The sequence below is a fragment of the Micropterus dolomieu genome, linkage group LG03, assembly GCF_021292245.1.
Source record: "Micropterus dolomieu isolate WLL.071019.BEF.003 ecotype Adirondacks linkage group LG03, ASM2129224v1, whole genome shotgun sequence".
NCBI lineage: Eukaryota > Metazoa > Chordata > Actinopteri > Centrarchiformes > Centrarchidae > Micropterus > Micropterus dolomieu.
The window spans coordinates 33719933-33745008 of NC_060152.1; the positions used below are offsets into that span (position 1 = coordinate 33719933).

The 25076-nt window shown below is 44.1% G+C and overlaps 1 protein-coding gene across 3 annotated transcripts in view; it reads right to left on the bottom strand.

Moving 5' to 3' along the window:
* col6a4a (collagen, type VI, alpha 4a) overlaps nucleotides 1–25076 on the bottom strand; it is an 82932-nt gene that overhangs the window by 42105 nt on the left and 15751 nt on the right. For 2 of the 3 annotated variants that reach the window (XM_046043745.1, XM_046043744.1), the window contains exons 3-12: nucleotides 14524–14626; nucleotides 10674–11282; nucleotides 7807–8394; nucleotides 5038–5607; nucleotides 4267–4887; nucleotides 3556–4116; nucleotides 2617–3174; nucleotides 1438–2016; nucleotides 599–1177; nucleotides 140–495 (exon numbers count right to left, since the gene is read on the bottom strand). In XM_046043745.1, coding sequence (XP_045899701.1) covers nucleotides 140–495; nucleotides 599–1177; nucleotides 1438–2016; nucleotides 2617–3174; nucleotides 3556–4116; nucleotides 4267–4887; nucleotides 5038–5607; nucleotides 7807–8394; nucleotides 10674–11282; nucleotides 14524–14599 — 5097 coding nt within the window. In that variant the 5' untranslated portion in view covers nucleotides 14600–14626. The remainder of the gene's footprint in view (nucleotides 1–139; nucleotides 496–598; nucleotides 1178–1437; nucleotides 2017–2616; nucleotides 3175–3555; nucleotides 4117–4266; nucleotides 4888–5037; nucleotides 5608–7806; nucleotides 8395–10673; nucleotides 11283–14523; nucleotides 14627–25076) is intronic. The other variant, XM_046043746.1, reaches the window with a different exon arrangement.

Below are 25076 nucleotides of genomic sequence, written 5' to 3' on the forward strand. Positions count from 1 at the left end.
TAGTGCAAACCTGTCCGGTGGATTTCTAAAAAGGATTTCCACAAAAGCTAAGAGTTCCAACTCAAACATCTCCTTTATAAATTGGGATGTGAACACAATACAATTAGAGAGGGATAGTTTAAGTGTTTGTAAATCTCACCTTCACGCCAGCCCTGGACTCGGCGCTGAACTTCTGCCCGAAGGATTTCAGCAGGGCCGTGTTGAAGTAGGTCGGCTCTGCCAAATTCAAGGTCATGACCTTCCTCACTACGTCTTCGCTGTAGCCCTCAAAGTTCAAGTCGTACAGGGAGCGTCCATCACGACCCACCACTCGGTAGGCGATGTTGGTCTTGATGGGTGCGGGGCCGACGCAGCACAGGCCTTCAACCGAGGAGACGTAATGGGCGATCTCTGGCAGGAAGGTTTGGAGCTTGGTGTGGCCGCTGACCAGCATCTCACCAGGAGCGCCAGTTCTTCGAGTTATATCGAATCCCATAGCGATATCAATGCTGCAAGCTGTAGCAAAGAGACATATGTCTTTATATTTGGCAGTCATAGAAACAGAGGGATATGGTATGAAAAAAGACAGACAGAGAAGCAAAGTCCCTTTTAAACTCACTGGATTGATCTTCGGGGGGTCTGGATTTGCAGATGGTGTCTACCACCTTTTGCTTGATGTTTTCCAAGTTGCCGAAGTTCTGCACAGTAAACAGCCTCTCCGGGGTGCCCGTGATCTGCAGGAGCTCCAGATCGTGGACGTCTCCAATGCCGATGGCAAACATCTCGATCCCCAGAGCCCTGAGACGATCAGCTGCATCCTCCACGTCGTCCTGCGATTCCCCATCTGTGATCAGCACAAGATTCTGGGAGATCCCAGCAGATCTACGACTTCCTCGCGACGCCTCAAAATACTCGCTGATGGAATCCAGAGCCAGCCCGATGTTGGTGCCTCCACCGAGCTGCACCATATCCATGATGTGCTTGGTCACGGCTTCCTCGTTGTAGAACTGATTGAGGTAAAACTCATTCTGGAAAATGCTGCTGAACTGGGCAAGTCCTACATGCACTAAATCCTGACTGACTTTGAAGCTGGTCACTAAATCTGTGGTGAACTGTTTCATGATGGTGTAGTCAGCGCTGTCGATGCTGCCAGACTGATCGAGTAGGAAGACCAGGTCAGCCTTCTGTTTTTCACAAACTGCAAAAGCAAAGAGAAGAAATGTATTGTCATTATTAATAAAGTGTGCCATATACCTGCCGCACTTCACGTTCATTAGAATTCATTCTTGGTAGATTTTCAGCCCTCAAATGGACAGGATGACATTACTGGTAGATCTTTACTTATCACAGGTATATCAGTATGTTTCATGGGTTACTTGCATATTTGACAACATTCATTCTGTTGGGTTTTCCAACACCACAGATTGTACTGTGTACAAAAGGTGCTATGCCTCTTACCTGGCTTGGTGGTATTGCAGAGGACATGAGTTATGTTCTTGTACAGAGTTTCCAGGGCGGCGAAATTGTCTACATAGAAAACTCTGGACTTGTCGTTACCAGCCATGATCTCTAGCTGCGCCTTGTTGGCGCCTTCCACTCCGATACTGAAGACGGTGATCCCTTTCGCTGCCAGTGCCTTTGACGGCGCAAGCAGATTGTTAGGGTCAGTGGCATCACCATCTGTGATCACCATGAGAATCTGAGGCACCTGGAGATCCGCCCGGCCACCATGTTGAGCGTTAAAGAACTGTAAAGAGTATGCCAAAGCCTTGCCAGTGTAGGTATCTCCAAAGGGGGACTTCAGTGCTGATATCGCTTGAGCAACATCTCGTTTGGTGTCATACTGTTTCAGAGTAAAAATAGATTTGGGGTTGGTGGAGTACAGAATGACGCCAAAGCGAGTCAGGTCCTTGCCAACTGTGGTTTGGTTTACAATGGACTCCATGAACTTCTGCATGCTTCTAAACTTGCTCAGGGTTATGCTTGTGGAGCCATCCACCAGGAAAATAATGTCGGCCTTTTCTGTCTTTTTGCACTCTGGTTGGAAATAAAAGGACAAAGAGCAAATGGGATCAGAGGGAAGGGTAGCAGGAAAGATGAGGGAGAACTAGCGGTGCACTTACATTATAATGAATCAGTAACTTAAAAGAACCACTCTGTATTTATATGTACATATATTTATATTTTCCATCTTAGCAATATTCCAAAAATGTCAAAGCTGTCTTATTTACATATTCAGTCTTGTTGGCTAGCAAACAACTAACAACACCTCCAAGGTTCGTCTGGGTTTTGTTGACAGTGGAGTTCTTTTCAGCATTTGAAACGGGAGCCAAATCTACCACCAAATTCAGTGTCAGGATTAGGTTTCTTGTCAATGAGTTTTAGGGGAATGGCACTGTCCAGCAACACTATTATGTTGCAACCTAGAAGTTAGAACCAGGTTGGATTTCCAAGACAGATTTCCAGTGCAATTCTTCAAAGGGTTTTTGATTAAGAAAATAAAATTTAGGATCCGACTGCCGATATATACATGTTTTTCTACAAGATGGGAGTCAAAGAGTAAAAGAAGAGGGAATCTGTGGCTTACAAACGGTTATGCTCTATAACTGAAATGATTTGATGTTCTGGGATAGTTACCTCTCTCTGGATCACAGAGCTCCAAGGCCAGCTGGCTCTCCAGGTCCTTCAGAGCATCAAAGTCCCTCTCGACATACACCCTGTCTGGTGAACCGCTGATCTCCAGCAGCTGGGTGGTGTTGGCGTCCACCACTCCGATGGTGTAGATCAACACTCCTTTGTCCCTCAGAGCTTCGGCGGGGCCTAGGACAACGTCTTGGGCCTCGCCATCTGTTATCACTACCAGCCTCTGCCTCAGGTCAGGGCGCCCGCCTCGGTTTGCATCGAAATACTGCGACACATCTGTGAGTGCTTCACCGGTGAGCGTGCCTCCACCAAGCTGCTGCATAGCGTCGATTGCGGTCATCATTTCTTCCTGGGTGTAGTAGCGGTTGAGCGGGAACCCCAGGTCTTGGACGGTGCTGAACTGCATGACACCGACATGCACCTCGTCCTGCCTGATGACGGACTTGCTGATGACAGCTTTCATGAAGTCTTTCATTTTCTCATAGTCTTGTGGATAGATGCTGCCAGAGCTGTCGATCAAGAAAAGGAGGTCGCCCGGTACGTCTTTGCAAGCTGTAGACACAGAAGCACGGATGTGTTATTTTTTATTCCTGCTACTGGTGACGTTTATCAGCCAGCAGCATCTAATGTTACGGGGTCGAAACAAGCGGCAGCAAGGTAAAAATTTGTCTGCTTTCTGTGCCCTTAGAGATGGGTCATCTGCAAGACCTGTATATCGAATGTTATTGTGATCGAGTTGTTTTTATCGACCACAAACTGCAAATGAGTTCACACCCAGCTGGGGGCCTTTGTTGCAGGTCACGCCCCATCTCTCTTCTCATTACCTGTTACTTCTCTGCTATCGGCTATCTGATGCTGGTGTGTGTTGCCCTTAACTGCCACGTACAGAATATGGTAAACACACATTTTAAGCTGTACTCCAGTTTTCCTTACCGTCTTGCGAACAGATGTCTGTGATGATGTCATCCTTGATGGGCCTCAGAGCATCAAAATTATTGACAAAGAAAGTCCTCTTAGGGTCGCCGGAGATCTCTACCAGCTCATCTTCATCTGCAGCTTTCACCCCGATGGAATAGATGATGACTCCCTGAGCCCTGAGCTTTTCTGCAGGAGCCATGACGTTATCACTGGATTTTCCGTCAGTGATGACCACCAGGTATTCTGGGACTTTATGGCCACGAGTGACAACTGCTCTTTTAAAGTGTGGTACCATGAATTCCAGCGCTCTTCCCGTCTCCGTCCCGCCTCCTAATTGTTCAATCTCCTCTACGGCTTTCTCCAGTGTCGCGGCATCTGAGTAGGTTGTCAGGTCAAACTCTAAGTCTGGCGAATCTGCGTATTTTGCGACCCCCATGCGGACATGTTGTGGCCCAATACGGAAGGTATGAAGAAACTCAATGATGAACTTCTTCATGTCCTGGAAGTCAGTGGGGTAAATGCTTCCCGAGTGATCAATCAGGAAGAAAATATCAGCTTCATCCGTTTGTACGCAGCCTGGAAAAGGAAAAACAAAAACATTTTGAGCTCTATTCCCAATGCATCAGCTGTACATACATTTACATTAATTTAATAAATGTTTTAAGTTTTCTTTAAACTTCCACTTAAAATTGTCTTGATATTTAAATAAACAAAGCTCGTTCAGACCTTCTTTGATGCTAGTTCTTCTTGTACTGACTGAGAACGCTTGCCGAATAATGTTGTGGCACAGACTTTTCTGCATGATCTGCTCCAGCGATTTCAGCTTGGCGAAGCTGTCCACAATATACATATGCTTATTGGGGGGATAAGACGCTATCTGAGCCAGCTCGGCCTCATTGGCGTCTTTGACTCCGACTGCGTAAACAGTGACACCAGCCCGACGGAGATTAGCTGCCGCTGTGCTCACATTGTCCTGGGATTCACCGTCTGTGATCACCACCGCCACCTGCTGGACACCCTTATCTATTCTGCTCCCTTTTTCCTTGATAAAAACATTCTTCCGGGTGAACTTTAGGGCGGCTCCAGTTTTCGTACCGCCTCCATGGTAAGGCAGGATTTTGATGAAATTCAGCAGCTCGTCCTTGTCACTGAAGGTGTCGAGGTGGACCAGTGCGGTGGGCTTGTCACTGTACATCACGATGCCCACTCTGACTCTGGCCGGACTGATTTCCATGCCGCTCACAATCGAGTGCAAGAAGGCGCGCACCAGCTGGAAGTTGGTGGTTCCAATGCTTCCCGACTCATCAATGATGAAAACGATGTCTGCCAGCTTGGCTGCTCTGCAATCTGTGAAAGGGGCGTATTATCATAAAATCATTATTATGATTCACTCAACGGTATAGAAGATAGAACCAGATACCTTTCAAGATGAAGGGCCTGTCAAAGGTGGACTAAAATAATAAATGAATGAAAGTATAATTAAAAAAACATTCCTACCTTCCGTAAGAGTAGTCTGTTCTTCCTCTGTTTCAAAAATAGCCTTCAGAGTATTTATAGCATTGATAACAGTGTTGTATAGGTACGGCTCAGTGGCGATGACGCGCATTTCCGTCATCGAAGCACCAAAGCTCATCCCCACCACAGTTACTCCTGATGATTTGATCAGACGTGACGCCCTGTACACAGGATCATCTGAGTCTTTTCCGCTTAGAACAACCAGGTACTGTCTGTAGCCTTGGTCCGCCCGGCTTCCTGCAGCACTAGTGAAAAAGTTAGTGCTGGCGTACTCCAACGCGCTGCCCAGGTTACGAGGCTCGTTGGGCGACAGTTTGCGCTGGCGAAAACGCTTAGTAGCATTCATGGTTTCCTCTTTGGTTTGGTAAGTATTGAGAAGAAATTCCACCTTCATATCCCGACCATACTGGGCCAAGCCCAGACGGTAGGCGGACGCTCCGATGTTCAGTTGATTGGCCAGTCGGATGAGGAGGGTCCGGATCTGCTGGAAATCTGATGCAGTCACACCACTGTCCACCAGGAAGAAAATGTCTGCAAAAGTTTCTTTCAACGCTGAAAGAAAACAGACCAAAAGGAAGAGTAAGAAGATCTTAGCGCTGGACGATATGGCCAAAAATGTTATCACGATACTTTCATATATTTCTATATCGATAATTATCACGATAAGTATCAAATCGGAATTTTTTAGAGTTTAAAGGCTGATTTCTGCTCCTGAGTGAAGAAACCTGATGGTTAAATTGTGGTTTAAACTTTTCTTTATGGTCACCACTTGAGGCCAAACAGTAGGATCACTTCATAGATCCGAGGCAGAACATTCAAAACTATTATGATAAAATCTTTGTCAACAAATATGCACGAGTAAAATTAAGTAAAAGCTTTTTTTCATTCCTTTTTTTTTGTCTTCAACAAAATAATAAATATAATAATAAAAAAATAAGTCCTAATTTGTGTATGACGACGTGTAAGAGAATAAAATCAAACAATTATATTATAATATTGAACATTTGTTATATTGTTATTGGAAAATATGATACCACGATAATTATTGTTATTGTTTTATCGTAAAAAAGTAGACCACTCCATCCAGAAGAAATTATTGTAACGAAAGACGATTAATCTTTCTCTTTTATAACAGTGTAAATCAAAATAAGACCGCATCTTGCCTATGAATTACAAGATACTGATTGATAATTCCCAAGTCAGAACACGGCGTGATAATAAGGAGATATCTCCTTATTATCACGCCGTGTCCTTCAGTATCTTGGCTGGATTGGACTTCCGTACTTATTAGTAGGTATATACCGCTTTCTTACAGGCAGATCGACCCCATTTGAACCCACATCATCTGGACAGCAAAGGACTCCAAAAGACGGCTGATTCAGGATGGAAAAATTAACGAACACTACGCTAAAAGCAAATGGTAAACCTTATCTGGATGCCTACTTTGTTAATGGCCGATTAACCGTTTCTGTGGAAAGCGGCTCATTGCTGGCTGACCTCAAACATCACTTGAACCAGAGTGTGTTACATTAATCACTACAGAGCCTTCATGTGTTGTGTCTGCAGGCTCGAAGCATTTTAAAAATGTTATGCAGAAAAAAGATATGCTTTCGAGGAGAAGTGACATTTTGATTCTTGCATAGTTTATGCAATATATTGCATAATGTCAGTTCCTGAGTCTAAGATCCACCAAACATTAATGGTGAGCAACTTCATCAGTTTTGCATATAAAGGTCAGTTACCCAGTCATGTGAGTAGTACTCATCCTGTGAAAATAAGCTTATGTCTGGCAAAGATAATTAAACTATAGATCAGTCGTCGGCAATAGGTGGCCCGTGGGCCAAAGCTGGCCTGCCAGCAATAATGTCTCGCCCGTGGCCAGATTACTTTGATACCGGCAAAACAGATCTCAGTCATGACAGCAAAAGTTACTCACATAATCAATAAGTGATTGTGGCTACAAAATAAAAGCCTTTGTAGCAGTATGTTGTGTTTCATTGAGAGATTTTGCTTTGAAAAGTTCTGAAGAAAATTCAAGAGTCTCTGGCTAGCTTGACACACCTTGCTACAGAGGCGTGCGACCTCTGACACATACAGCAATTATAAGTCACTTTGGATAAAAGCGTCAGATAAATGAATAAAATTAAAACGCGAGATCACGTGAATGGAAAAAGCAGGAATTTCGTCTGCATGGAGACACGAAAATAAGCGTCCATAGGTTGATGTGGACCAATCTCACTCCTGCACATGCTTAATGTGATAATACAATCTCTTCACAATGTTGTTGATAAAGGAAGAAAAAAATACTGAGACCTGTGCACTACCAACTGAGCTAATCGCACAAACAGCAAATGTTTTAACTATAAATGGTAAATTAACAATGTTCTGGCCCGCCAAACTTTCAAGTAACAACTTATTTGCTGACCCTGCTGTAGCAAATCAGCTGCCAATGGTATTTTATGAAATCTAAATTTTCTTTTTTTTTTACCTTGATAAAAAAGACAACAACCATAGAGCTCTGCCTGTAGCCATACCCAACGGTGATGCTATGATGAACTTACAACACCCTGAACGCTGAAGAGCTGGAGTACAACAACAAGTGAAGAGCAAGATTTGAGTTGGTTTAAATTCCTCTCAGTTACTTTTCAGTTGTTTCTCTACGTTGCAACAAACAACTGTTTGGGCAGTTGTTTTCTTCTGATTCATTGCAAGATAAATGACATATAATCTATAGATAATCCTCTGCCTTACCTTGCCTCTGAGCTTCCACAGAGACGCATACAGTTTGCAGCAGACTGTCTGTCAGCCTCTGCAGAGCCTGGTAGCTATCGATGGCAGACAGGAAGCGGTCAGAAGGCTGGTTGGCGATGGACTGAAGCTGCTCCTGGTTGGCTTGTCCCACCCCGATGCCAAACACAATGACTCCGTGCTGCCTCAGACGCTGGGCGGGATCTATCACATCATCTGCAGAGTCCCCATCTGTGATGACCACAGCGATCTGGGGCACCCGCTGGCTGGCTCGGCTTCCCGCCTCTTTGGTGAAGTACCGCGTCAGGAGGAAGTCGATGCCCTTGCCAGTTTCTGTGCCTCCCGTTCGGTAGGGAATGTTATCCACCGCGGCCAGCAGGGATTTCTTGTCCTTGTGATCCTTCAGCAGGAACTCCTGGTAAGGGTCATCACTGTACTGAGCCACGCCGATCCGAACTTTGTTGGGGCCAATGTCGAGGCCCTCGATGACGTTGTGGAGAAAAGTCCGGACCTCTTGAAAGCTCGTCACGCCGATGCTGGAGGAGCCGTCCACCAGGAAGACGATGTCAGCCACCGTGGCTTTGGCACATTCTGGACAGGAGGGAGAAAAAAAGTCAACATTTGGAGCAACAAGTTAAGGAAAATGTGATGTGTTTGTGTCGTTTATCCATAAAAAATTCCTGAAACACTCAGAGATGCTAATTGACAATAATTCGGCATACCTATGACGCAAATTTACCAAAATGTACATAATAAATGTAGTCACAGCTAATGGTGCGTTCCATTTGACATGGGAAGTCACAAATTCCGAGTTCATAGTCGGAAATTTCAAATGGAACGACCCCTTTAAGTCGGATTTGGAAAGTCGGGAGAATCGCACTACCCCGACTTCGTGATCCAAGATGGCTGCTCCGAGTATCAACAGTTAGTGAAAGCTGTATGCTGCCATCTGTGGACGTGTTGTTACTGTGTTCAGTATGAGTAAATACTGCACGATGCGTTTTTTTTAGTGCCGGGCAACGATTCAAATTCACGATTAATCTCATTGTTATGTGCAAAATTGAATATTGAATTCTAAAGTAGTGTACTGCGCACTTTTTATTTAAATGCACTGCTATATACACAAAAGTGCAATAACATGTGGTTTGTAAACACTTTTAAACAAATAAGGCGGTTTTTCCCAGCAGTATTCCATTTACACAGCAGCAATAAAATATTTCTGTTAAATCTCAACTTAAACATTAATGTAATCAAATCAAATATTAAAACAAAGCTATTATTTGCCACTGCCAGGGCGTTACCTTTTATCTGGCTTGGTAAAACAAGTTACCATCAGAATCCAGTTTTCTGGGGGGGGGTTTCTGAACAGGTATCAGCAGAAACATTTTCTTTTCTCAGGGAGCAGCAGGAACAGTCTGTTCAGCAGCAAGTGTCCCTGTTAGAGGGAGGGGAAGTGCTCGCCTCACGTACACGCCCTCCGCCGCCGCCGAAGCTGAATTGTCACAAATCACTGGAAGACAGACTGATCCTCGCTGTTCGGGAGTTTCTAGAATCTGTTACTGTTCAACTAAACAGGACATCAGCAGGAGGGAATTCACACGGCGGAGCGCTTGTCTTTCTTCTCCCACACGCTCTATCCAGCGTAGTCTGCCGAGGCCTCCATCCGCTGCTTGTCTGGGTGGCTGATTTGCAGCCGGATCAACATCCCCCCCTCCTGTGACCCACGGTTTAACTGCATGTGTATCGTGGGTGTTGATGGCGCACAGATAAGATGCTTGCCTTTGCTGTGGGAGACCTGGGTCCGATTCCCACTGTGAGACATCCACCATTGTGTCCCTGAGCAAGACACTTAGAGGCGTGCGACCTCTGACATGCATAGACATGTAAGTCGCTTTGGATAAAAGCGTCAGCTAAATGTATCAATAATAGTAATTTTAAATAATAACGTGGCCAGCACCAGTGTCTAACCTGACCGATGGAGGTTTTCCGACTTCCGAGGTAAATGGAAAGCACCACCACTAACCAGCTCCATGGCAGCATAATAATTCCTGTTTACATCTCCCAGAGCGTGATGGGAAGATTCATGAAATGTTTTGACACGAGAGCAGTGTTGGGGGATGATGTTTTCTCAGTTTTGTCTGAGGGGGATCCACAGAGTATGAAAACCCCTGTCCCAGAGCAACATTAAACCCAGGTTCACTTCCCTGAGCAAGGCCACCAGACCAGACAGCAGAGCTGCTGACAAAAGAAGACGACGGTGGTTAAAACGGTCAGTTCTGAGTGTGCACCAGTTGCATGAGGGCTTATATATACGCAGGGTGGATCACCTGGGAATGCTGCAAAATTAAACACCACAGAAATACAAACTGCAGAAAATGACCACATACAAGCTGAATTGACACCTGACAGATCCTGTCAACAAAAACTAACCAATAATAGCTTCAAATAGGGTGGTATTTGTTTCAGCGATAACGAAATGAGATTTTAAATGAAAGCATTGACCTCGGAAACAGCAGCTGACTGGACATTTGGTCCTTTTACAATTTAAGTTCAAATTGTTTACTACTCTCACAGTTCATACAGGATCTGTGAAGCTCATCTTCAAGCCAACAAGTACAAGATCATTTGATTGTTTTGTCAATAATTAAACACATTATACTCTGTTGTCCACTTTCTCTGAACGCTCAAGGCTGATTAAATAAAGGTTTACAACCTTTTTCTGACAGATGACATTTCAGTGAATTCTGTTTCTGGAGAATAAAAATACTTTGGGCAACAACCGGCCTGTAAAACTCTAGTAAGGCTCAATCATTGCTGAGATATAAGAAATACTTAAGTCCCAACAAGCAGTGCGGTGTGACACTTATTACCTTGAGACAATTGCTGGAGTTGTCGTTTGGCTTCTTCTACAGTTGTGCAAAGCGTCTGGACGATGCTCTGAGAGATTCCCTGCAGCGCTGCAAAATCAGACACGCTGTAGACGTGCTGGCTGTCCGGCTCATTCGCTATCTCCTTCAGCTGCTCTTCATCCGCGTCTTTGATACCAATTGCGTACAAAACAATTCCCTTTCTCTTCAGATTCTCGGCGTAGGACTCCACGTTGTCTTGCGATTTGCCATCGGTGATCACCACAGCGATCTGAGGCACCTTCTGGCCAGCCCTGCTGCCAGCCGCCTCCACAAAGTGCTCATTCAGCATGAAGTCCAAGCCTTGCCCCGTCTGGGTGCCGCCCCCCATGTAAGGCAATTTTGTGATGTACTGGAGGATGTTGTTTTTGTTGTTAAAGGTGTTGAGCAGGAACTCTGTGCGTGGAGAGGTGCTGTACTGGACCAGCCCGATGCGGACGTGTTCAGGCCCGACGTCAAAGCTGTTCACCAGCGTGAACAGAAACTGACGGATCTGCTCGAAGTTCTCAATGCCGATGCTCCACGACCCGTCGACCAGGAAGACGATGTCGGCTACAGCCTCTTGAGTGCAGACTAAGAGGCAAGGTTGTCAAGTCATTGAGACGTCTTGCAGATAAGAAGTCACAGGATGCTACAAGGGAAGCTCTTTCTACCTGAGCAGTTCTTAAAAAGCGTGCCTGCCAGCCAGCCAGCTAGCCAGGGGTGGTTAGGTAGGGTCAGCGTGATCTACAGGAAGAAGCGGTGCGTTGCTTGTGATGTGTGAAAGCCAGAGGAGAAACAAAATGAGCAGCTTGTTCTCAGGCTGTGGGCAGTTTCTGGACAGGAGCAGTGATCGACTTACCTTCAGGTGCACTCTCGGATGCAAAAGTGTAAGGAAAAGGAAGCAAAGGTTGTGTGGCATTCAGCTTGAGCTCATCTACTTGAGAAAGACTTGAGGGTGCATACGGAAGTTCAACAAAGTGCTGATCCATCCCTTCATTCCTTAATAGCTTAATCAGGACTCGTCTGCCAACTTAGTGTAATAGTTAATAAGATGTTTTCATTACCCTACATTATCTGAGTTATTACTAGAAACACCTCAAAGAGATAAAAATCCACTGTAATCTTACTGGAAGGGAATTTATCTCCACTGAAGATGTTGTGCATTTGACTGTAATGGAAGAGAACAGACTTTGCATCCCATCACAGACCTGCAATTAATTTCCTTAACTAAGTATTTCATTTAAAAGTTCAGTGTGTAAGTTTTAGTGGCATCTAGTGGTGAGAGCTGTGAATTGCAACCAACAGCTCAGTCACCGCTCCCTTTGCAAACGTCCAGGAAAAGCTACCGTCGGCTCTTGTGCTAAATAACACGTGCCGTGATTAATTTGTTCAAATTCTTCTTCTCTACTTACTCCTAATAAACCAGACAACTACTGCTACTACTAACATTTAGGGCTGCAACTAATGACTATTTTCGTAGTCGACTACTCTGTTAATTATTTATTTGATTTAACTAATTAAATATCTTTCAAGTGAATTACTGATCTCCAACGCTCAGCCTAACAGGCTAACGTTACCATTAAGTGAACGAGGTTTACTCTTCAGAATGAACACCAGTATCAACGCCAGGGGGAATTCAGGGAAGACGACAAGACAGCGTAGGATACTCCTATAACTCACTGATTTATACAAACTTTTAACTGATTAACAAAGATTTTTGCAAGGGCTATAACCTCAACACTAACAATGTAATGTCTATTTAGAACAATAAAGCCAGAGCCCCCTTTCATAATACTTCTGTAGTTTATTTTTCAAAAGTGCTTATAAGTTTTAGGCAGTTACTCAGTGGAGAATGTTTTGTAGGCGACATCACGAGCCAGATGTTCCTTGATGTTCTTTAAACCATTACTCATTACTAACAACTGGTTTAAATCTGGGTCTTCGATGTTGACGGCGTTGTGTTGGACAGATTTGTGCTACGGTGTTGATGAGAGAGAGACAAGCGAGAGGATGTGCTGCGCGAATGAGCTACGGCGCTGATCTGCAATCAAATAAGAGGTCTGAGTAACTGGGACCAGGTCTCTTCGTGTGCGGGACCGGTGTTCTGGCGATCTATGCTGCCCTATAGAAAAATGCTACCTTATGTGTTCCCTTTTCCAATCCCATAAAGTTATAACTCTCACAGTATTATGACATATTCTGTTTTTTGATTATAACATCATTTCAGGGGTAGCGTATTCTGATAGACTAATATCCCCTATCAAAAAATGCTCCCGCTACAGAATCATTTTATATTGCACCACTACTCACTCCATGTGTACTGTATTTGATGGGGAGCATGTTGAAATACTGTATTATGCCATCTTTATTTAAGATATCAGGGGTAGCGTATTCTGATAGACTAATAATTTTTAATGTTACAGATAATCAGCCACTTTTTTGAGGGCAATGCCAACAGCAAGGTTGCACAGATTTATGGGCGTGGAAACAAACCACGCTTGTGGGTCATACGCATGCGCAGAACCGCTAAGTAGCGCATCTCGATAGGTAGCATCAATTGACAGAACACCTGCCGGCTGGCACCGCTAACCTTGCGGGCGCTTGGGGAGCTTCTCAGCCGTTTGAGCACATTTCTGATTCGTCATCAACTTTGGTAAACATGCAAATATTCAAATTCTACACAGTTGATTTCTCGCCTCAAAACCGCTCAAAATAGCGTACAAAACTTGTAAAAACAAAAGCCGTTCTTCTGTTCGCCTCTTTCTCCGTTACTTTCCGCTTCTCGCATGAAAGCATCTTCTTCGTGAGTAGTCTCACTGTCATGGCAGACAGTGGAAGCGATACTGTCCCCAGCACTTCCTGTAGTGCACTGCAGTTAGAAATAAACAACCAGAAATCTTCCTAATATGAAGATTGCTCTCTCTCCCTTAAACGGCATCTATGTAACGACGCGTCAACAATGAAATTTCACATCAACGAATTTTTATAGTCGACGTCGTCGATTACGTCGACTAATCGTTGCAGCCCTACTAACATTACTTCTTCTTCTTCTTCGTACGTATATATAGTGATGAAACACACTCTGTAGAGCAGTTTGTCTGTTTGGGCTACTGTAGAAACATGGCGGCGCAACATGGCGACCTCCCTGTACGAGGACCCGCTGTGTCTGTAGATAGAAACGGCTCATTCTAAGGTAATAAAAACAGTTCATTATATCAGGTCTTTGTACACCACTGAGAACATATTTACAGGTCTTAAATTGCATTTCTGTCAATAAATCCTCCTAAATTTTACACACTGGACCTTTAACTAACCTCCGCTAAACTTTAGCCATAATTTATTTGCAATAACTCTTTCCGAAGTTGGCATTTCCCTCTTTCCCCATTTCCATCCTGTAGGCAGATTTTGTTGATAAACCCTTTTTTCTAAAAATGTCGAATGTAACCCAGATTTTTGCAGAATCGTTTAATGTCAATCTCCTATCTGGCATTTGGTTGGAAAATACAGATTAATTGGTTTTATGCAACTACTGATCCATAACCCGTGATTTTCTGCTGTTGAGAACTACTTAATGCTTCATATCCACGTGCCCAGCAGCAAAACATTCATGTGCAGGGTTAGTAACAGTGCACCTTACATGTTTATAATGAAAATGAACTTCTAAACTTACCACACACACATTTGCTATGCAAGGCACATTATGTATGTGCATGTGTGTATCTACATGCATTTCTTATGGGCTGATGTAATGTTGAAGTAGGGGGGTGTTTGCTATGATCCTTTATGTGCTGTTATGCAGGAAGTTAAGTCATCGCAGCATAATCATACCCACCTGTCCTCTGAGCAGCACTGGCGTACAAACACGCTGCCATGATGAGGCTGAGGAGAAGACCCCGCCTCCCCTCCATGCTGGAACGTCTCTCGCGTCTCTCTTCCTACAACACAAAGACAAAGGCGACCATAAATGCAGAGAACCAATCTGTTTCCCATCTGGAAGACGCACACAACGTAGGAACATGATTGTTCCAGCAATTTGACTGCACACATTAACAGACATGAAAACAGGCCACATCCAGCGCAGCTCTGCATTAGAGAACTTCAAAACGTTTGTTTTGTTCCCAAGAATAAAAACACCTCTAAGCTGCGGTGTGGTGGGCTGCACAACAAACAACTCTGATATTCTGGAACATGCAGCATTTAAAGAAGAATTTACTAAACCCTTTAATGTGCGTGCCAAAGAACTACGCTGTGTTTCAATTCGTAAACTTCCGTTGGTACAGTGCTGTTGGGACGACGGGAACTCTACAGATGACCTAAACTGAACTTTTGTAATGAAACTGAGCCGTTGAACTCCTACAATCCTTTGGGAAGTCACACCCAGGCATGAATAAATTCAGCTATTGTACTACGATTGGTCAGTGACCTGACATGACAGAGACGATTTAAGGGAAGAGACGCACCACTACAAAAATCCTGATTAGAATCCTACGGTAAAAGCCCGTTAACGCCAAAGATGGCGGTTGTATTCACATGTCCCGCCCCTCCTGCAAGAAAACCAATCATCTGCTTTTAACAGCCGAGCCGGAAACATATTAAGCCAATTGTTTCAATCCAACTGTTTCAGATTTTCCTGCTGATTGTCTACATGCAGGTTTTATGTCCCGGTCACCAGTGCAAGTGCAGTTATGGCTCTCATCCTGTAATTTAGAGAGAGATCTGATCCCGTTAGTCCCTGGAGGCGTTACCAAGATGGCTGCCGTGTGGCGGGATTTGCCAGTGTGACAGCAGAACTGAACTTTCTTTCTTGCGGCAGCGGCTCGAGTGCCTGCATAAGACCCCTGTAAACCAGCTCAGTTAGCCAGTTAACTTCATCAAGCAACAAAAAGAGCAATGAAGTAGCTCAGCGTGCTGTTACGGCTGTATGCGTTTCTCTGTGCTTTGTCCATGTTCCTAGTTCTGCCTCAGGAGTGCTACAGCTGACTGCAGAACGAGGTCCACCTGGTCTACCTGGTCTTGGAAGGCGGTCTTTAAAAGCTCCTGTGCAAGCGTCAGAGGAGAGGCTTTTTGATTTGGGACTGCTGGTCTGGCTGCCTCTCAGCTGGAGCATTTTGTGTTATGTTCCTGTCATCATCTTGTTATGTTAATTAATTCCACTGATTTGGTTGTTTTAAAGGAGTTTATTTGTGTTAAATTTGGGTCAGTGTTGGAGCGTTGTAGCCACCAAAGGCTGGGGCGTAACAGCACCAAGAGGAAACCTTAATCTAGATCAAGGTGTTTGGTACGGTAGCTAAAGATCTCTTCGTTTGTCAATTAATGTGAAAGAAGAAAACTTAAACCGGTTAAAAACACTTTAGTTCAAAGAACCAGAAATAAACAAATCAGCCAGATTTTAAGGGGTACAAGAGTTTGTTGAAATGGATGGTGCCTGTCGTGTGTCAAAGTCAAAGTGGATCACTACTCAGGGCCTCACCAACACAGAAATACACACCCACTCCGGCTGCTATCACACCCTGCGCTGAGATTTCCAAAGTGACGCTCACAATCCGGCAGCATTGCACCATGTGAGGGGTGAGGAGTGTGGAACGTGGGCGTCTTCTGCGGTATCAGTGTGATTATGGAAATGATCCCCGCACACTGTCATGAACTCATCTCCTAGTGTGACATAAAACCATAACTACACTGAATAAATCCTCAAGTGAGCACTGCGAGGTTGGCAGTTTAGTGGGTATTACAGCACAGATAGTAAATCACTGCAGAACGCTGTGTGTGCATGTCTCAGAAAAATAATAATAAAACTTGTTGTGCTATTATAACAATTTTTGAAATACAGGGGGGTCAGAGAGAAAGCAGAGGAGGGATTACTCACCAGAGGAAGACAGGGGCTGAATAGCAGTAATAACAATAATAGGTATTCCTTCTGGAATAATAATAAATAATACAAATAAAATTAATTTAATAACACTAAACTAGGCCAAAAGAACACGTGAAGTAGGAAAGAAAGACAGTTCAAAACCATCAGAACCAAACCAATAAAATCAGAGCCAAAAATGACCTGCTAATGTTAAACCCCGCCCCTAAATAGAGACTGTCCAATCATAGAAGCTGAGGAGCTTCAGGGTCAGCCTCATACCCACTAAACTCAGAGTTTGAGTCGCTCCCATCTGGCCGTGGATTCAGGGTCCCGAGGGCCAGCCGGAACATCTGTAAGAGATCTTTAATTCCCCGTGCCATCCGGCCACTGAAGCAGCAGTGACGGCACTTGAAAATGTGTTTCTTGAAGGTTGTAGCCTGTCGTATTTCCATCTGCTGCTTTCCATTTTCTTTACAACTATTGTTGTATGTTTAACTGTGTGTTTTTTGAATGTGTGATAATTGTGGTGTCACTGTTGTATATTTGTTTGGAGCAGCCAAAGACAAATTTACACTAAGGTGGACAATAAAGTCTAATAATAGCGTAGCTAACGTAACTTGGTGTGGCCGATCTGTCGAGCTTTGGGGGCATTAATAACTTTATTTATATATCACCTGTTACAAAGTCCTTAACAATAAAAACAAATGTTCCAAAGTAAATAAGATCCAAAACACAAGATATAAAAATCAAAGACCAACTGTAGAGAGACTTCCACCAGTGAGAACACAAATATGGACTCAATCCCTCTGAGCACTGAGCTGTGAAAACTAACAACACATAAGTTAGTTTTTTTGCTCTCTCACTGGCATTTACTGATGTTTTGCAATTAAAATTCAGAACCAGACTGTTTAATAGTGAAAAGTAAAGTTACATAAAACTAACAGGCCCCAAACACACCCCTGTAAGCCTAAATATATTGTTATTGAAACAGTAATTGTCCAGCAGGGTAGATATTGAGGCACTGAGATATTAAGAGCACTCACATTTATTGCCTATTTACTCCAAAAAAGGCTTTTCTTGGAGCGATTAGTGACAAACATGAAGCAGGGCTGCTGCCACTTACTGCACTTCTGATCTATCCTCACGCATGCAAAACTAATTAAGAAAGGGAAATAATGTACAAATAAAACAGAAGATTTGTTCAGCGAGAGATGAATGATGGAAAACAAATCGCTTTTGCAACTCACGGCACCACAGTGCCAAACTTCATAACTCCTTCACTGTGCTGACGTTCCTTCCAGAGAACTCGGCTGTTCCGGGATCTGCAGCCAAAGAATTTAAAACATTTCTGCCCAAACAACAGGCTGAAGACTAAAAGCGTCCCTTTCCACACCATCTGGATCTGCTTACCGTCTAATATTGCCATTTCCTGCCATCTGCGGGCAGCACACACTGTCTGGCCACATCACAGGTCAGATGAATCGGAGACGACTATAGATGTCGCGTGAATTCACTTGATGCTGCTGCTCGCTGATGGACGGACCAGACTCTCACTCCCTCTGCTCTTTGGTTACATCTTTCTTTTACTTCTTGCTTAGATAATTATACAAGAATAAAGCAGAGCTGGGAAGTGAAATAAAAAAGGCATATTACCATCTAAAACATGTGTCATATGCTAGTCTGAGACACACGTGCATTCAGCTAAAAGGCAGGGACCCAGATGTTGCACCGTCACCAGCAGACACAACTTTAAAATGACGGCCCAGACGATACTGGATATTTCCAAATATTTCCAAATAACGCCTAAAAGTGTCTTGAAGAGAGGATTTATTGAAAGACTGTTGAATCAGAACGCTGTAGTTTTAGCTAGGCGTACCTAATTAACTGGACACTGAGTGTATATTCACTTGGAGGAAGATCATCCCTAAGCCCCCGCTCTGCCAGTGGACCGCCACAGGACCTTATTTTGGAAAAAATATATGTTAGTCAATGTCAAAAGACATCTAATGTTTTGATCCTGTTTGAATTGTGTCATGAATTACACACATGATGTTTGTCAGTTTAAAGAGGTGGTTTTCTGCTCATTTTCAGGTTCCTCATCTTATTTAGAGGTTGTACCAGAGCAGGTTTACGTGGTTATATTTTTGTCATACTGCACATTGCTGCAGCTCCTCTTTTCAGCCTGTGTTGAAAGCTTAGTTTTAGCTATGGCGTGATACATCTTGTCTCTAAATGATCTTTGTTGGGAGCTGCACATGCTCAGTTCCTAGTTAAGGACTACTAGCCAATCAGAAGCAGAGAAGGGCGGGTCGGCGAGAAGCCGGTAAACGGCTCGGGTTCAGCCGTACGTGTTGCCGACCGGCTCGGCAACACGGACTGGAGCGAGAGTTTCAGAGCGGCGAGTTATTAATCTGTATCCATAAAGTTTTAACTGAGCTCTGTCTCTACATCACAGGAACAACTTTATGTCCACTGACTGCCTGGAGGGTAGCTAGTGTTTGGAAGGGAGAGGAGAGCTGTGTGCTGCAGCTCGCTGTTTCTGAGGCCGTGTCGGAGTAGCCGCTTGGCGAGCGTTATATGAGGCGCATTTAGCTTTCATCCCTGTGACGTCACAGTTTTCTGTGGGAGATGGGAACTCCCTTTGGGCTTTTCCACTTTGCAAACCTGTTACATGCACAAAAAGCTCATATATATAATAGGAATTTACAAAGACCACAAACCCAAAAGTTGCGGATGTGACGTCGTAACGGTTTCTCTCAATGACTGAAGCAAACAACAAAGAGCATCGTTAAATACTGTACATGAAAGAAGGTCCTATTGGGGGGAAAGGGAAGGGAGGGACTCAGGCTCTCTGTAAGTTCTTATGATTTTGCACAACATATACATAACTAAACATTTTAGCGGGTTATGCTAACCTGCATCCAATGACGGTGGAATAAAAGTTTTTAGATATGAGAGAAAATTTGATTGTGTGTAAAGGATGTGATGGTTTTTGAGTTGTCATGAATAGGATGAGTCTCAATGGCCTTCACTCGTGGTCAACTTTGTGTGTAGAGTTGCAGCTAACTGGTAAGGACAGCATCTTACGTGAACCTTGAGACGGGGCAGATAGCAGTTGTGAGTGATGCACGATTCATGGTGCTATCAGCAGGCGCTCTCCATTCTTTGTGATTCACCCCTCAGTGTTGGAAACAAACCCTACACTTGCACCGTCTTTTTCTTAAAAAGACCTGAAACCTGAAACTCACTTCTTCTGATGTCCACTGCATTTTATTCTCAGTATTTCACATAATTTACCATAAAATCCTCATCCAGCTCAGCTGAAAGGAGTTGGAAGCAAATGTTTCCAGTTTCAGGCTTCACAGCAAACGCCTCCTGGTTTGGTACCAAAAACTTAAGAATTCAAAGAGACTGAGCTGTGATTCTTTTCCAAGGTGCTGAGGGTTAAGTCTGAGAGGATTTCTTGGCTCAGCGCTGCATATGAACGCCCTCTTTTATGCGAGGGCTTTAACCCAGAGTACACTTCCATCTGTGCCTCTATACGTATCAACATGTGTGCACGGCCTCCCCCACCCCCATAAACATGTTCTGGGCCTGTGTTTAATCACCTGCCAAGTGGTGGAGGCCCTGCGAGCGGATGAAACGGGGTCCTCTCTAATGTGAAGCATGTGAAGGTAATCACAGCAGAGCGCTCCAGCGACTGGCTGATTGAAAGGAGCGTCCCTCCATCATTTATCCATCCAAATCTATTTACACGGACCTCCGCGCTTTGCTGTGAATTTATTTATTTAGTTAGAGTTTGAGCAGCTCTTTCCGGTTCAGCGGTATGGATGGAGCGTTTGATGTCACAGAGCGAGGGGCCTCTTTGTTTAGAGCGTCAGTCCAAACTGAATCAGGCTTACAGGGCTGACTGGAGAGTGTTGGGGAATCACGAGGTTCTCCCGAGGTCGCCTGAAGGCACTTTCAGACCTTCCAGAAGCTCAGACAGAGAAACCGTGGTAACGTCACGAAACTGACCATCCCGCCGATTTCCAGAGTGACCGGGCAGGTTTTTTTTTATTTTTATTTTTTATCTTTATTTAATAAGAAATATAATTTACAGACCAAAATCTACAGAAACTCTACATGCTTATACATTTATGCTCACATTCATACCCCAGAACATACATGAGAAAAAAAATAAAAAAAAATAAAAAAGGTTTTAACACTTTTACAAAATATATTACGACAGAAGAATAAATATGAAAAAGATAGGAAAAAAAAAAAAAAAAACTACAAGATTTCATATAATTAATTATAATACACATAGAATATTATTCCATTTATTATTATATTCATTATTCATTATGACCGGGCAGGTTTCCATTCCTCACATTCCTTCCTCTGGCACTGTCATTTTCCTACATTCCTAAATCGGATGGATTGACCGGGCGGCCACACCACAAACACACATTCACTTCTTCACGGGAAGCTTGTTGACAGTGGCCACATGCAGGGCTGCTTGTGAACCGCTGTAGCTGGCGAGCTCAGTGTTAGCAAAGTCACAATAGCTCCCGGAGGTACTCCTTATTTTCTGTTGACTAATAAGGTCAAACATTTTATTCAAAAGATGGATCAGTACCATCGACGCCGGTCTCAGTAAACCACCGGTCAGCGGCTGCTGATAGCACCATGAATCGTGCATCACTCACAGAGCTGAAATTACTTGTTTTTTTAAGCTGAACAATATCAAGACTGAAATGTGACTAAAGCTAAAAATCAGGTGCCAAAATTAACTTCTTCCAAAAGCTGCCATCAGGACTCTGCAGGTTTTTTCTCCCAACTTAAGTCCACAGAAACTCGACACGAGGAAGGGCAGAGGTTAAGGTCTCTGAGCTCCGGGACTCAGACTGCTGCTTTACAGGGATTACCTGCACAGCTGGAACACGTTTGACTGATCTGAAGCTGAGATGACCCGTTTTGCTAAAAGCTTTAAGCGAGTGACGTAACAACGGTGCCGCTAAAAACTCACAAACCTCTTTTAACGAGAAGGTCAATAACATGCGGCGCTCACAGCCGCTCTCGGTCCCTGTAATCAGCTGTAGTTTCTTCCCAGACCCAACAAGACGCAGATCTGGCCCGGAGGATCATCAGCACCCCAATTAGGACTGACCCTGGACGAGGTGGATTCCTCCAGTTAAGATTCACATCGTGCGAGCACATGTTTGCACAGTGTGTTTCGTCTCTGCACTTCAGCGAACGCTCGGCCTGATAATGAGGCCCATCTGAGCGCCGCTGATTGTTTTCATCTGTGTGAGACTAAATGTTTGGAGGACTCGGCTATCAACGGCAATGACAGACAATTTGCAGTTAAAGTGGACTCTAAAATAATGATTTCAAAGCCTGGATGTCTTTTTTTTTGCGTTATCTCACTTTACTCCTCAAACTCTTCAGCTGTGGCTCACCTGTGTAACCTCTGTATGAGGCTTTGTAAAGCTCAGAGTGGCGGCTCCGGCCGTCGCCATCTTGGCAGTGTCTCACGGTGCGGAGTGAGCGTTGTGGGCGGTGTGTTTACATACACAGTCAATGCAAAGATGCGGAAAACCGCGATTTGCTGTCAGGTGGGGCGGAGCAGGCGCCGCCAGCGACGCGAAGGCCTTCGCATGAGTTAAAAATGTTCAACTCCTGTGAGAAAGTCGCATGACGCCGAGTCGCGATAGCCTATCAGCGTTTATAGATATATAGATTATCGGACGTCACCGACGGCTTCAGAGCGCTGTGTGAAGAGGGCCGGGCAGAGCGGAGGAGTAAAACGCCTGCTGGGAAACTGCTGGGAAAATCCGAGGACAGCGCCGGAGGCAGCGCTGCAGCTTTTGGACCGATAAACGCCCGTAGTCCGTCTGGATTCTGCTCTGACAACCGTTTACTGGACGTTACTTGGAGAAAAGAAAGCGAGGAGGTTGAACTACCTGGTTCAGAAAACATGTGTCTGTAACTTTAGTCCAGCTGTCGTTGTACTTTACTGTGAACAAGTTAGCTAATAGCATAGCCCTGATCGATCCAAACTCCATTCAGAAAACAAACATTTTAAGTTAAGTTGTTGTCCTGCTGTCCTGCTAACAGACCTGACAAAGCATGAATTCATATGTTAAACAAATCTGCATCATGTTGTCGTTATTTCAGCATCAGTTTGATCCGTTTATTGTTGTCCAGCGATAAAACCCGCGCGAAGAGGGCGTTGCGAGGATTAAATTCGCAGCAGCAGCTAGCCACCTGTGACGGCGCCCACCTTTTGTAAAGGCTTTATTTCTATTGTAAAGTTGGGCATTATAACATGGAGGTCTGTGGGGACTTACTCTCTGCAAAAATATGGTTGCTGCTCGACGTAGTGGCGAGGGCGGAGAATCCTACTTAAATATACTTCTATCAAAGGGCCTTCCCTGATTTTACATGATTTTATCTTAAGTATAATTTTGGAAAATACTTTTACTATTTCTTAAATGTGTTTTGTTTTACCTGCCTTCATGTTTTAACTGGTTGACATCACTTTCCTTTGGCCCCTGTGATAGCAATTAAATGTATTTGACCTTGTTTTTCCGATAAAGGAGTCAGAGGCTGTGTTGGAAAACACTAACATGTGTTGGTGCTATGAACACCAAGGACACCCAGCGTCCCCCGGGTCCCTGGACGTGGCCCCCGGAGCTTTACATGTGGTATTCTCCCCTCCCTTGTGATTTACTGTTGGTGACTGCACTGTTTGAAAGGCAGATGTTTGTTCTCTGTCTAATCTAAACGAAGGAATTTGTTATTTCAACGTATAGAGCTCATGTCTGGACCAGCGCCGAGAGAAAACAGCCACGACTCAAATAGAAGTAAATTGATAACTGAACAATGTTAACTTAAAAAAAGGGTTCAAAATGTTTATTTAAGCCCAATCCAGGACAGTCACTCTACTTATAACGGGATGTACGTTACCTGGATGGACATTTAAACCACTCAAAAGGCTCACGGTCAGGTGAGCACTGGGATACGCCTCAGCTTTAAGATTAGTATCTTTTCTAAATGGCGTGTGCTGAGGCCACGGGCTGCAACAATGTAGTCTCCAAAGTGAACGCGAGAGGAGAAAGCCTTTCTATGGTGACTGACGTGTATCAGGAGAAAATTAACAACCTCAAATTAATGAGATGGAATCAGTAAGAGGTGCCCTCAGATGGTTTAATATGTTTGCACAACGTGCTCCTCCGAATGCCTCACATTATCGTAGGAACGTGAACTGAAGCTGCAGGTTATTGTCGTCACTCGGCATCAGCATCAAGCTAACAGCTGTGTTTAGAGTAGAGAGCAGCCCTGAGCCAGGAACCGTCAAAAATTCTACAAGGTCTGTATTGTCTTCAGTGGAAGAGACTTTTCTTGGTGGGAAAAGTTGTAGCTTCTGTAACTTTATGCTGCGTTCAAGGACAGTAAAAGTGAACAAAACAAACATGGCTAACTGTGAAAAACTGATGTTTCTCCGACATGTGCGCACACACAACTGAAGCCTGAAGCGAGTGATCCTAGTTCCCATCCAGTTCCATAGGTTGGTAATATACAAAAGTCAGTAATTGTTGTGTAGTTTTCACATTTTGGGGCATTTTTCTGATTAACTGTCAGAGACTAACCAGTCGCTGACGTCCTTCTACACACACAAAAAGGTTTTACTGTATGATAAAATGTATTATTTAATTAAATTGTTTTCCATTAACACGATGTGCTTCCATTGTCTTCAGCCAGCTGCAACGGGGCACGTTGTTGACTTTTTGTTAATTTGTGCTTTTTGTGAATCTACTAGGGTTTACCGGCAACGGCTCTCTGCGACCTGGTTTTGTTCTGTCGGCTGCACATCAAACAGGGAGCATTTTATAATCAGAGCGTTCTGCCTGCTTGATTCTGCTGACTAGTTCAGATTTAGTTGATTTGGTAATTAGTGCCCTGCGATGGACTGGCGACCTGTCCAGGGTGTACCCTGCATTTCGCCCGATGTCAGCTGGGATTGGCTCCAGCCCCCCGCGACCCTGTACGCAGGATAAGCGGTTGACGATGGATGGATGGAAGGTAATTTGTGCGCCCACCGTGGCTACGTGGTTCATTGGTTTCTGTTTTTGTCTGTTTTAATTGCGTGTGTTGTTGATATACGATCGGAAGTCTGCACAGGTGTTTCATTTTAAAAATTGACCGGATTCTCTAAGCTGTTCTGTCTGACTTCCTGCCCGGTTGGATCTGCTCTGTGCTGCTCGACGCGACTTCTGTCAGAAATAGACTCGCTGCGTATTCTCCACGTAGAGCGTCTTCCGTAGGTGGTTTAGTGGACTCATTTTCTAGAAAGGTCGCGATTAGCTATGCAGCCGTTTGAAGCCAAATCATGCGAAGTTGCAGGTTAGTCCATGCTGCCATCATTTTAAACTAATTCAAACTGCTCATTAATAATTAAAAAATCATTACAAATTGTGGTTGAACTCATTTGTGCGCCAAAATTATCAGAAACATGCAGTCTGTTGTATGTTTTTCACTCCGTAAGT